General features: G+C 44.7%; 1 protein-coding gene across 7 annotated transcripts in view; it reads right to left on the bottom strand.

Moving 5' to 3' along the window:
* Nucleotides 1–4,606: 4,606 nt before the first annotated feature.
* LOC139568613 (zinc finger protein Aiolos-like) overlaps nt 4,607–12,579 on the bottom strand; it is a 28,280-nt gene continuing 20,307 nt past the window's right edge. For all 7 annotated transcript variants that reach the window (XM_071390555.1, XM_071390556.1, XM_071390557.1 and 4 more), the window contains 5 exons: nt 10,772–11,149; nt 10,173–10,340; nt 9,318–9,434; nt 8,103–8,222; nt 4,607–6,400 (listed from right to left, as the gene is read on the bottom strand). In XM_071390555.1, coding sequence (XP_071246656.1) covers nt 5,733–6,400; nt 8,103–8,222; nt 9,318–9,434; nt 10,173–10,340; nt 10,772–11,149 — 1,451 coding nt within the window. In that variant the 3' untranslated portion in view covers nt 4,607–5,732. The remainder of the gene's footprint in view (nt 6,401–8,102; nt 8,223–9,317; nt 9,435–10,172; nt 10,341–10,771; nt 11,150–12,579) is intronic.

Below are 12,579 nucleotides of genomic sequence, written 5' to 3'. Positions count from 1 at the left end.
AGATGATTGTGGACTGTGGAAAAGGAGCACCGAGCACGTCCCCATTCTCATCGACGGGGCTGTAGTGGAGCAGGTTGAGAGCTTCAAATTCCTTGGTGTCCACATCAACAACAAACTAGAATGGTCCAAACACACCAAGACAGTCGTGAAGAGGGCACGACAAAGCCTATTCCCCCTCAGGAAACTAAAAAGATTTGTCATGGGTCCTGAGATCCTCAGGTTCTACAGCTGCAACATCGAGAGCATCCTGACCGGTTGCATCACTGCCTGGTACGGCAATTGCTCGGCCTCTGACCACAAGGCATTTAAGAGGGTACGGCCCAATACATCACTGGGGCAAAGCTGTCTGCCATCCAGGACCTCAACACCAGGCGGTGTCAGAGGAAGGCCCTAAAAGTTGCCAAAGACCCCAGCCACCGCAGTCATAGACTGTTCTCTCTATTACCGCATGGCAAGCGGTACCGAAGTGCCAAGTCTAGGACAAAAAGGCTTCTCAACAGTTTTTACCTCCAAGCCATAAGACTTCTGAACAGGTAACCAATGGTTACCCGCACTATTTACATTGTGTGCCCCCCCAACCCCTCTTTTACGCTGCTGCTACTCTCTGTTTATCTTATATGCATAGGAACTTTAACCATACATCCATGTACATACTACCTCAATTGGCCCGACCAACCAGTGCTCCCGCACATTGGCTAACTGGGCTATCTGCATTGTGTCCCACCTCCCGCCAACCCCTCCTTTTACACTACTGCTACTCTCTGTTCATCATATATGCATAGTCACTTTAACCATACCTACATGTACATACTACCTCAATAAGCCTGACTAACCGGTGTCTGTATATAGCCTTGCTACTCTTATTTTGAAATGTATTTTTACTGTTGTTTTATTTCTTTACTTACCTACCTACCTACACACACACACACACACACACACACACACACACACACACACACACACACACACACACACACACACACACACACACACACACACACATACCTTTTTTTCGCACTATTGCTTAGTAAGTAAGCATTTCACTGTAAGGTCTACACCTGTTGTATTCGGCGCACGTGACAAATAAACTTTGATTTGATTTGAAAGGAAGACCCAGAGGTACCTCTGCTGCAGAGGATACTTTCATTAGAGTTAACTGCACCTCAGATTGCAGCCAAAATACATTTTTCACAGAGTTCAAGTAACAGACACATCTCAACATGAACTGTTCAGAGGAGACTGCGTGAATCAGGCCTTCATGGTTGAATTGCCGCAAAGAAACCACTACTAAAGGACATCAATAAGAAGATGAGACTTGCTTGGGCCAAGAAACATGAGCAATGACATTAGACCGGTGGAAATCTGACCTTTGGTCTGGTGAGTCCAAATTTGAGATTTTTGGTTCCAACCGCCGTGTCTTTGTGAGACGCAGAGTAGGTGAACGGATGATCTCCGCATGTGTGTTTCCCACCGTGAAGCATGGAGGAGGAGGTGTGATGGTGTGGGGGTGCTTTACTGGTGACACAGTCTGTGATTTATTTAGAATTCAAGGCACACTTAACCAGCATGGCTACCACACCATTCTGCAGTGATACACCATCCCATTTGGTTTGCTCTTAGTGGGACTATCATTTGTTTGTCAACAGGACAATAACCCAAAACACACCTCCAGGCTGTGTAAGGGCTATTTGTCCAAGGAGAGTGATGGAGTGCTGCCTCAGATTATTATTATTATATATTTTTTTAAATATAACCTTTATTTAACAAGGCAAGTCAGTTAAGAACAAATCCTTATTTACAATAACGGCCTACACCGGTCAAACCCGGACGCCGCTGGGCCAATTGTGCGCCACCCTATGGGACTCCCAATCAGGGCCGGTTGTGATACAGCCTGGATTCAAACCAGAGTGTCTGTAGTGACGCCACTAGCACTGAGATGCAGTGCCTTAGACCATTGCGCCACTCGTGAGATGACCTGTCCTCCACAATCACCCGACCTCAATCCAATTGAAATGGTTTGTGGATGAGTTGGACAGCAGAGTGGAGGAAATGCAGCCAACAAGTGCTCAGCATTTTGGGGAACTCCATCCAGATTGTTGGAAAAGCATTCCTCATTAAGCTGGTTGAGAGAATGCCAAGAGTGTGCAAAGCTGTCATCAAGGAAAAGGGGGCCTACTTTGAAGAATATCAAATAGAAAATATACTTTTTTGTGTTATTTCATACTTTTGATGTCTTCACTAGTATTCTACAATGTAGAAAATAGTAAAAATAAAGAAAAACCCTTAAATGAGTAGGTGTATCCAAACTTTTAACTGGTATTGTATATATAACAGTTGTCAGAAACCACATACCACTGGAACTTTTCAGCATTTGCTGTTGCCCATGAGGCACCAGTAGTGTCAATTCTCCCAATTTGTGTAATTATCAATCAAAGCAATTTCCTGAACGAAAAATAAGTTAGACCTTGATTCAGTCAATAGATGTCACTGTGAGCCCTAATCCATTGTGCATCGTATGTTCTCCATGGTCGATTGATTACTTCTGTCTCTCAGAGGAGGCTGTTGGCACCTTAATTGGGGAGAACTGGCTTGTGGTAATGGCTGGGGCGGAATCAATGGAATGGTATCAAATACGTCAAACACATGGTTTCCAGGTGTTTAATGCCATCCCATTTGCTCTGTTCTGGACAATATTATGAGCAGTTCTCCTCTGCTTGTACACCTGCATTGCTTGCTGTTTGGGGTTTTAGGCTGGGTTTCTGTACAGCACTTTGAGATATCAGCTGATGTACGAAGGGCTATATAAATACATTTGATTTGATTTGATTTAAATTGCTGCTGGGTAACTTGTTTTACATTTGTGGAAGAGAGGGAGACAGGAAACTTTACAGGGACACTTGGGCAGATAGAGAAAATTAGACAAAGGCCTGGGTCATCAAAAGAGGGAAGTAACAATGACTGGATGTATGCTTTTCTACCATTGACACCCACCCCACCTCTCTACCCTTCTATACTCCCCTTTCAACCTAGGAGTCAGTTCTGTTGTTTCTATTACAGTTTACTCTCAACATTGACAAATATCTCTTTTGCATCATTGTTTTTAATGCAGAGACATACAAACCTGTCATCTTTACAACAAACAACCTGATAAGCATATCTGGGAATATTCATTGAGAGCACAGCCTGCTTTATAAGTATCAAGTCTCTTCACTCAACTCTGCATTGAGAGAGAGAGAGAGAGAGAGAGAGAGAGAGAGAGAGAGAAAGGGGAAGTGAGTGCTGATTCTGGATGAGAATCACACCTGTTCTGGTGGTCTGACACCGGCTTGAGCAGCGAGTCGTGACTCACTGTGTCCCTGGTCTGTCTGACATGTGGCTGGCTCGTCAACTTATTGCCTGCTTGCTGTTACTGATAAGACTAGCTATATGTACATATCTACCTCAATGACCTCGTTCGTACCCCTGCACAACGACTCGGTACTGGTACCCCGTGTAAATAGCCAAGTTATCATTACTTATTATGTATTTATTCCTTGTGTTATTATTTTTCAATGATTTATATTTTTTTCTCTCTGCGTTGTTGGGAAAGCCCGTAAGTAAGCATTTCACTGTTAGTCTACACCTGTTGTTATGAGGTATGTGAGTTGGCCCTAAGGTTACTGGTGTGACTGACTGATACTCAGGTGAAGGTGAACAGAAGCAGTTTCGATTGGTTTGAGGATTTCTTATCTGGATTGGGGTAGGCAAGTTCTCTCCTAAGGGACCTTCTGCACTTTAGGAATTGCTTACTGTGTGCCAGACTTCTAGTTTCATATTAAGTGGAACTGAAGACGTATACTGTAGCAGGAGAACAAGACTATTGACTGGGTGACGAACCACAATAGTGACCTGCTTTAGCCACCAGAGGGCGTCTTCTAGTAAAAACAAAAGCAGAATGAAATCTATCAGTCAATTGCCCCAGCCTCCGGGTTGGACAATGGATCTCAAAATCCCATAATGTGATTGGAACTTTCTCCCAAATCAAATCAAGAGTGTTTTTACATTTAGCTCCCACCGGCCATATCTTTAGCCAACTTTCATATGCAAGCACAGTTCCCCATTAAAGTCACACTGTATGTACATAAAACACAGCCGAAACATTGGTATTAATGAAAAATAATCAAGCGGAAATAAATTATAATTCCTACTATCAATCCTACATGCTCTTTATTAATGACTGTCTGCTTGTGCAATAATGTCTCCTCTATGGACAGACATGCTTCAGCAGAGCCACAGAACATGTCTACAGAGCAGTCTCACAGCACGTGTATCATAGCAACAACATCTCCTTGACTTCTGGGAGCGCCAGATAAATACTGTAAGTTGAAATCCAGGACAGAGCAACAGTTTCACTTTGAGGAGTTGTGAAGAGGGGAGTGTACTGTGAAGTGCTGTCTTTCTTTGAAGCTGTGAACTTCTCAAACTACAGCCTAAAACGAGACACATGAACTTTGAGATCATGAGGATCGTTTTTTTTATTAGCACATAGACTGTATTAAGAAGACGGTCCTTTTCTGTAGTGGCTCTTGCTATTTCTTTCACAAGGTACAGTCCACACATGACCAGATTAGCTTTAATTATCTTGTTTTATTTTTGAACCTCAGTACAGTTTACAGGAAAACAAAACGCACAGCAGAATCTGTCAGTCAGCTTACAGTGAAGGTAAAATGTACTCAGTACTATGTCGAACTAATACTGCTGTACATACAGAGGACATTTGGACATACTGTAGTATATCACATCCTAAAAGCAGCAGGCATTGCAACTTCTATTGACACTTTTGTTGAATAGTCATCAAAAATAAAATGAAAAATACATAGGTTTTTTAGAAAAGTTATTCCGTGGCTTAGTGAAGTAGGATAAAATGTAGTCCCACATAAAACATAGATTTCCATCATTTTAGATGGAAAAATAACTATTGATCAATGATTATCTTTCAGATAATCTTGATTTCTTATACTTTTGGCACTTGTCTTATACTTTTGGCACTTTGGCACTTGTCTTATACTTTTGGCACTTGTCTTATACTTTTGGCACTTGTCTTATACTTTTGGCACTTGTCTTATACTTTTGGCACTTTGGCACTTGTCTTATACTTTTGGCACTTTGGCACTTGTCTTATACTTTTGGCACTTGTCTTATACTTTTGGCACTTGTCTTATACTTTTGGCACTTTGGCACTTGTCTTATACTTTTGGCACTTGTCTTGTACTTTTGGCACTTGTCTTATACTTTTGGCACTTGTCTTATACTTTTGGCACTTTGGCACTTGTCTTATACTTTTGGCACTTGTCTTATACTTTTGGCACTTTGGCACTTGTCTTATACTTTTGGCACTTGTCTTATACTTTTGGCACTTTGGCACTTGTCTTATACTTTTGGCACTTTGGCACTTGTCATAAATAAATGTTGGCACTTGAGTCAAGGTATGATAAAACATTTTAAATGCTACTTTACTGAAATGCTACATTTCTTTGTGTGTGTGTGTGTGTGTGTGTGTGTGGTAATACTGGTGCTAATTAAAAACAAAAAGGAAAGTCCCTGAGATCTTTTTGTGTGTATGTAATGTATGTACACAATTCATATGTGTAAGTGTATAAATGTGTATGCATTATTCCGTTTAGGAGTCTGACTATATGTATGGGTGTATGTGTGTGTGTGTGTGTGTGTGTTCACGTGCAAATGTGTCTATACTACTTCAACTCCAGGCGGTGCTCGCCGCGCGCAATGTGTGAGGAGAACTCGTAGCGGTCCCGGCTACGGTGGCCACATACATTGCACTCCAGTGGGTCACGGAAGCCGTGGCAGCCCATGTGGATGGTGAACATGACGTAGTCCAGAAACCACACCCTGCAATGACCACAGGGGTACACCGCCCCTGCTCCTGTACCTACCCCAACCCCTACCTCCCCCTCGCTCCTTACCACCCTCAGAGCCTCTAGGGGGGGCATTGGGAGTGCGTGAGCCTGGGTATGGGGGTGTGGGAGGCTGTTGTGGGGACTGGGCCCCAGCAGGTGCCCCAGGCTGTAGATGAGAGGCTGGGAGAGCTGGGCCCGATCGGCGTGGAGTGAGTCCATGCTAGGGTGGCCCTGGCTGGGCCGGGGCAGGTAGGCGAGACCAGTGCTCTGCTGCTGCTCCAGCTTGTGACCATTGGTGAGGGCCAGGGGACTCATGTCAGCGCGACTCAGGGGGATGGGGTAGGCCCTGTGGGGGGAGGCAGAGTCAGGGTCCTGGCCTGTGTAGAGGGGCTGGTGGATGTGCTGGTTCTCGGATCCTGGGGAGGTGAGGGGAAGGTCCATGACGTCAGAGCGGTGGATCAGCTCCCTGTTGAAGCTCAGGTCCAGACACACGCCGTTGTCCCCTGGATCACCCACACAGGGAGAGACACCTCAGCACTCACTCACTCAGCACTGTGCAGGTGGGGCCACTAACCCAGAGCCAAAAATACATAAACTGTATATCTCTCTCTATATATACATATGGCCATATATATATACACATATATCTCTATATAAATGGCTCTGCAGTAACCATTTCGCTCTCAGAAAAGAGCCAGAGACGTGCAGTGGAGAGGGAGCCACAAGATAGCCACCTCCACTAACCATAAGGAGCTTCAGCAGCAAAAGAGCAAGCTTGGTCACACTTGAAGATAAAAAGCACATTCTGTACAATTGAAATCTTGATAGCTCATGCAATGGAGAACTAGCAGGCAGCCGCTGACCCTGTAGATAAACGAGCTTCCTACCACAGAACGAACACTGAGAGGGCGTGACAGGACCGAGATCTGTGTCCCAAACGTCACCCTGTTCTATATAATGCACAATGGAATAGGGTGCCATTTGGTGAACTATAGGGAATAGGGGGCCATTTAGGACTCAGCCACAGAGACGAGGAGAAGACGAAGAGGCCTCTCAGTCTCCACGGCTGCAGCTGCTGCTCCACCACAAGAGGAGACGGAGGCATCTGCTCACGTTTCGCGCTCTCGCCTGTTTTCAACAATGTGGTCGAACACACCACCTCTCTTTTCCTCCTGTGGTCGTTATATTGCAAGATTTCAGTTCATTTGTCAGGGTGATAGGGTGATAGGAGGATCCCTTTAGGCCAGACACTTTGCTGTTTCTTTGCAGCGACTCGAATTCTGAAACTAAACACTTTATGATAAGCGGAGACGCTTGACAAGAAAGTGTGACCTGGGTATTGGAAATGGATACAACGCCTTAGGGTCTGGGAAGTCAACGTGATGACAAATCACTCGTTTACTGAAACTGACGGTTTTCAAACACTCAGCAGTCGTAGTAGTGTAGAAGTTTCAGTGAAGCACTACAACTTGGATGTTTATACTTGTCGGTTTGTGCGTGAGAGTGTTCCAGTGTGCAAAAGGCACATCTCCCACGATTGCTTCATGTTATTGGCATTCTATTCCTATGCGTGGTTAACCATACCCACCTAACATATACATCAGGCAGGGAAATTAGGGCAGTGGTCTACCACCCTATGGCGCGGTGCAGTAGATGAGGCTGGCGTTCTGCCCAGAACTCCTGCTTGGCAAGCAAAGCAAGGGGGACAGGAGAACTGCGTAGATAGAGAGACAAATAGACAGAGAGCGAAAAAGACAGACAGACAGACATGTAGCTTAGACAGACAACAATATGATACACTTTTTAAAAAATCATTAAAACGTACATTTGTTTGAATTAAATGCAACTGACAGTAAACACCAATACAGCAGCAGCAGCAGCAAGGATTATAGTAAAAACCTGACAGGTGCAGCAATGAAGCCAGTAATCAGAGACCCATTACACACAGACAATTAATCAACTTGCTATTGAATTACCAAATTAGCAATTTCTCAAAAGAATAAGCAACCGTCAGTCTAGTCACAGAGGAATCATCAAATCAAAATTGCAATTCCTAATTTTGTTTGAATGACTATATCTACAACAACAAGAAACATCTGCAGTTTTTACCGCCCACACACTCGCCCATGCCTAGTTAACCCTACCAAGGTGACAGCCTTCGAGACAGTTGAACTGTAAGTGAGGAATGAGTCAGACTGGTCTTACCAGTGAACTTCTGTGGCATAGAGCTCTTGCGTTTGGCCACGTTGCTCGCCAACCTGTCCAGGAGCAGAGCGCGCTCCGTGCCCATGTGAGTAGTCCTGGACACGTGGGTGTCCTCACCGGCTGAGAGACCCAGAGAGAGAAAGAGAGAGAGAGAGAGAGAGAGAGAGAGAGAGAGAGAGATAGAGAGAGAGAGAGAGAGAGAGAGAGAGAGAGAGAGATAAGAGAGATAGAGAGAGAGAGAGAGAGAGAGAGAGAGAGAGAGAGAGAGAGAGAGAGAGAGAGAGAGGTCTCTTAGCAGTACAGAGGTACAGTAAGGACAAAGTGTGTGCTTTCTGTCCGCTGTGCTGCAACTGTCTACTGCCTCGAGCATTTGAGGTTGTGAAATTATCTTTTTCTTTTACAGGACTAACAAACAACATTACTTTAAAATGAAACTCACCCTCAGAGAAACCAATAAAAAAATTGAGCGCAGCCAAGATAACAAAGCCTGTGACCTCACTTCCTGGTGTTTTGCCTCATCGACTAGTGAGGTCTGCAGGATGAAGACCGCAGGTCGAGGATGTGCTTCCTCACCACACGCTATCTATCTGCCGTACTTACGACATTCAACCGACCACAAAACAATAGAGTATTGTTTGTGTCGCAACCGTCTTGGCTGTCCACTATGGCAGGCGAACAGACTTCTGGGGGGTGTGCAGTCAGATCACGACACCGAGACGTTTGTCCTACATCTCTTCTGACTGACTTCCCCTCTGGTGTCCTTACAACACAACGTCTCCCACCGCAACAGCCACAACCTATTTAGCTGTAATGGTGGGCTAACTTACGACCATGAACTCAATAGAATGAAGCTACACAACTCTGCAGCCAGCAAATGTGTATGTGTGTATGCGTGTGTGCACAAATGTGTGAGTAGATAACAGAATGTGCACACATCTGCGTGTGAGTTCCTGCGAATGTTGTATGTGTGTGTGTGTGTGTGTGTGTGTGTGTGTGTGTGTGTGTGTGTGTGTGTGTGTGTGTGTGTGTGTGTGTGTGTGTGTGTGTGTGTGTGTGCGCGCGCGTGTGTGTGTGTGTGTGTGTGTGTGTGTGTGAGAGATTGCATGAGTAAAGTGTGTATGTGTGTATGTCTAAAGTGCGTTTGTGTAAGTGTGTATGTGTGTGTCTGAAATGTGTGTGTGTAAAAGAGGGTAGGAGTGTTCCAGGGCCTCTCACCTCTCTCAGCGTTGCCTTTGTTCTGGATGTACACATGGCACCTCTCTCGGTGCTCTTCAAGGGAGCTGCGCTGCTTGTAACTGCGACCGCAGTGGTTGCACTTGTAGGGCTTCTCTACTGTGAGAAAAGAGTTTCAGTTAAAACTACAACCTCCCACTTCAAACCATCATACACTTTGCTTACTGAGGCTGTTGTTAAATAATGGGGCAACTACGATCTCTGCAAGAACCTCCTTTATTTTTTGTTGTTGTATTTTACTCCCTTTTTCTGACCAATTTCGATCTTGTCTCACCGCTGAAACTTCCCAACGGGCTCGGGAGGCGAAGGTCGAGGCATGCGTCCTCCGAAACATGACCCGCCAAACCGCGCTCCTGAACACCCGCCAGCTTAACCCGGAAGCCAGCCGCACCAATTTTCACCTGATGACCGGGGTCAACCTGCAGGCACCCGGCCCGTCACAATAAGTCGCTAGAGCGCGATGAGCCAAGTAAAGCCCCACCGGCCAAACCATCCCCTAACCCGGACGACGCTGGGCCAATTGTGCGCCGTCCTATGGGACTCTCGGCCACAGCCCGTGAAATGAACCCGGGTATGCGCCACTCGGGAGGCCTCAAGAACCTCCTTTAAATGAGCGTCACTGACAGCCCCAACGTGAAGTGGTATATCTAAATAACTGTGTGCAGACAGGTTATAGGTACCCACGTGTGTGTGTGTTTGCATGTGTACGCATATATTTTGTGCACGTGTGTAAGTAAGTGCGAACAGGTGGAAAATACCTGAGTTTGTGTTATTATGATATGCATGTGTGGTCATACATATGTAAACGCAGGTGGCACACAGATGGTGGATAGGTACTTGAGTGAGTGCGCAGGTGTCCGCTGAGGGCGTCTCGTCTGCGGCAGGCGTAGCTGCACATAGGGCACTTGAAGGGCTTATCCCCGGAGTGCAGTTTGATGTGGCGAAGCAGGTTTCCCTTCTGGGTGAAGGAGGCACCACACTGGCTGCAGTGGAACGGACGTTCACCTGGGCGTAGGGCAAAACAGAGGGATCCTATGTCATGGAGAAACTCGGTCAACACTGCCCAGACTTACTGATACAGTAGTTATGTAGCACATAGTTGAGCTACTGTGGTACGTTTACTGGTATGTATTACTCAGTAGTACTGTGACTGAATAGGAATAACACTTGGTTTGTTCCACACGTCTGATAAAGCAGACCGTTGAGTGAAGTGTAATTACTGTGTTATAGCAGATGTTGAAATGGCATTTTATCAGTACTAGGGCAAGAAATGTACATGTACATGTAAAGTCAAATGTGTCCATTCAAAGTGTAACGCATGAGTCACTGTACATATTGAAACACAAATCTTTTAATCAAACACCTTGATCTACTAAGTTGATCAAAAACACCATTATTTATGGTCAGGGTTGGTTTGGGTGTGTTACTCTGCTCACCGGTGTGGCTTCGCTTGTGCACGAGCAGCACATTGATGCTGACGCAGGACAGGCCACAGATGTCACAGTTGAGCTTGCCTGCTGCCTGGCTGCGGGGTTCTGCTGTGTACAACGAGGAGTCGGTGTGGGCGTCCTGCGGGCCTGTGCTCTCATACTTTACATAATCTGCCAGAGACAGGTCCTGTGGTTCGTTAAGGGTTTGTCCCTCTTCCTCCCCTTCCCCCTCTTCTTCTCCTTCGTCATCCTCATCCCTTTCCTTCTCCTCCTCTTCCTCTTCTTCATAAAGGTAATTGTCTCGTTCACCTTCTTCTTCACTCTTGGGGTACTGATCGTCATTGCCGTCATACTCTTCACTCTCAGTTTTCACGGGAACCCCATCTAGGAAGGAGGGGAGAGAAAGAGAAGGTTAAATATATTTCCCTCCTTGGTTATTTGACTTCATGAGCACCTAGAGCTAATTGCATGAGACTAGTTATGACTGGTCTATGGTGGTAAAACAACATTAAAGAAATCTATATTTTTTGCTTTTCGACTAGTCTTATTTCAGCTGACCGGTTTCGTAAACAGACTGACTGACTTTAAAGGGGCAATCAGCAGTTGCTCCATCCATTTTTGGACTTATAAATTAATTTTATGTAGAAATAGATTATTGAAGAATATAACTTATAAATGCCTCATGAGCTTAATTCAACTGTCGTAGCCCATCAGAACCCAAAATATTAGCTTGTTTTACTCCAATGTTTGTAAACAAAGAACATGTAAACAAACCCTATATAGCCTCAAAACATGGTTAAAACTATAATTTTGATATCATTGATGGTCAATCCTTGCATCCATAGCTCTGCCTATGAATTTGAGAGTGATTACATTTCTCCAGTCCCATCCCTCGGCTTTTTACCGAACCGGCGGTGGGGAGAGGGCTTTGTTATTGTTTCTACTGCTGATTGCCACTTTAAGCCCCAAAAGTTTGTATTTTGTCCACTGCCAGTGTGCGAAGAGAAAAATGCCGGTCTATGTTGTAATACCTATCTAATGATTCTACATGCAGTTTTCTGCAAATATGGACATAAAAAAGCTTCCCAGCTAACACAGCATTCTGAGAACCAGATGATTCATAGAGCTTGGTGAGAGTGTGGTTGTCCTATGATTATTTTGCATACAACCTTCCTACAACTTTCTGGGATAGTTGCTTGGCTTTGGAACATTCTCAGCACATTTAAGGAACTTGACAAAAAAAAAACATGTGTTTCATTACCTTAACAGAATGTTTTCTAAATGTTCAAACATGGTTACATTTTATTTCAACGTTAGTAATGTTCTAGGAACGTTCTCCAAATGGTTTGACATTGGGAATGTTCTCAAATTGCTGAGAGAATGTTAATGTCACGTTCCTGACCTGTTTTCCTTTGTCTTGTATTTATTTTAGTTGGTCAGGGCGTGAGTTGGGTGGGTTTGTCTATGGTTGATTTTCTATGTTGGGATTTTTGTGTACGGCCTGGTATGATTCTCAATCAGAGGCAGCTGTCAATCGTTGTCCCTGATTGAGAATCATACTTAGGAAGACTGGGTTTCACGTGTGTTTTGTGGGTGTTTGTTTCCGTGTTTACCACACGGTACTGTATAGGTTTTCTGCACTTCGTTTATTTGTTTTGTAATTCAGTGTTCAGTTTTCGTTATATTAAATCATTATGAACACTAACCACTCTGCGTATTGGTCCGATCCGTCTCGCCTCTCCTCGTCCGAGGAGGAGGACGAATATGAAAGCCGTTACAGTTAAGAAACAACTTTCTTCTTCCGGAATTTCATT

The sequence above is a fragment of the Salvelinus alpinus genome, chromosome 2 (assembly GCF_045679555.1).
Source record: "Salvelinus alpinus chromosome 2, SLU_Salpinus.1, whole genome shotgun sequence".
In the NCBI taxonomy this organism is placed as follows: Eukaryota; Metazoa; Chordata; class Actinopteri; order Salmoniformes; family Salmonidae; genus Salvelinus; species Salvelinus alpinus.
The sequence above is the reverse complement of the archived record's forward strand: the minus strand, read 5'-3'. Positions and strand labels throughout refer to the sequence as shown.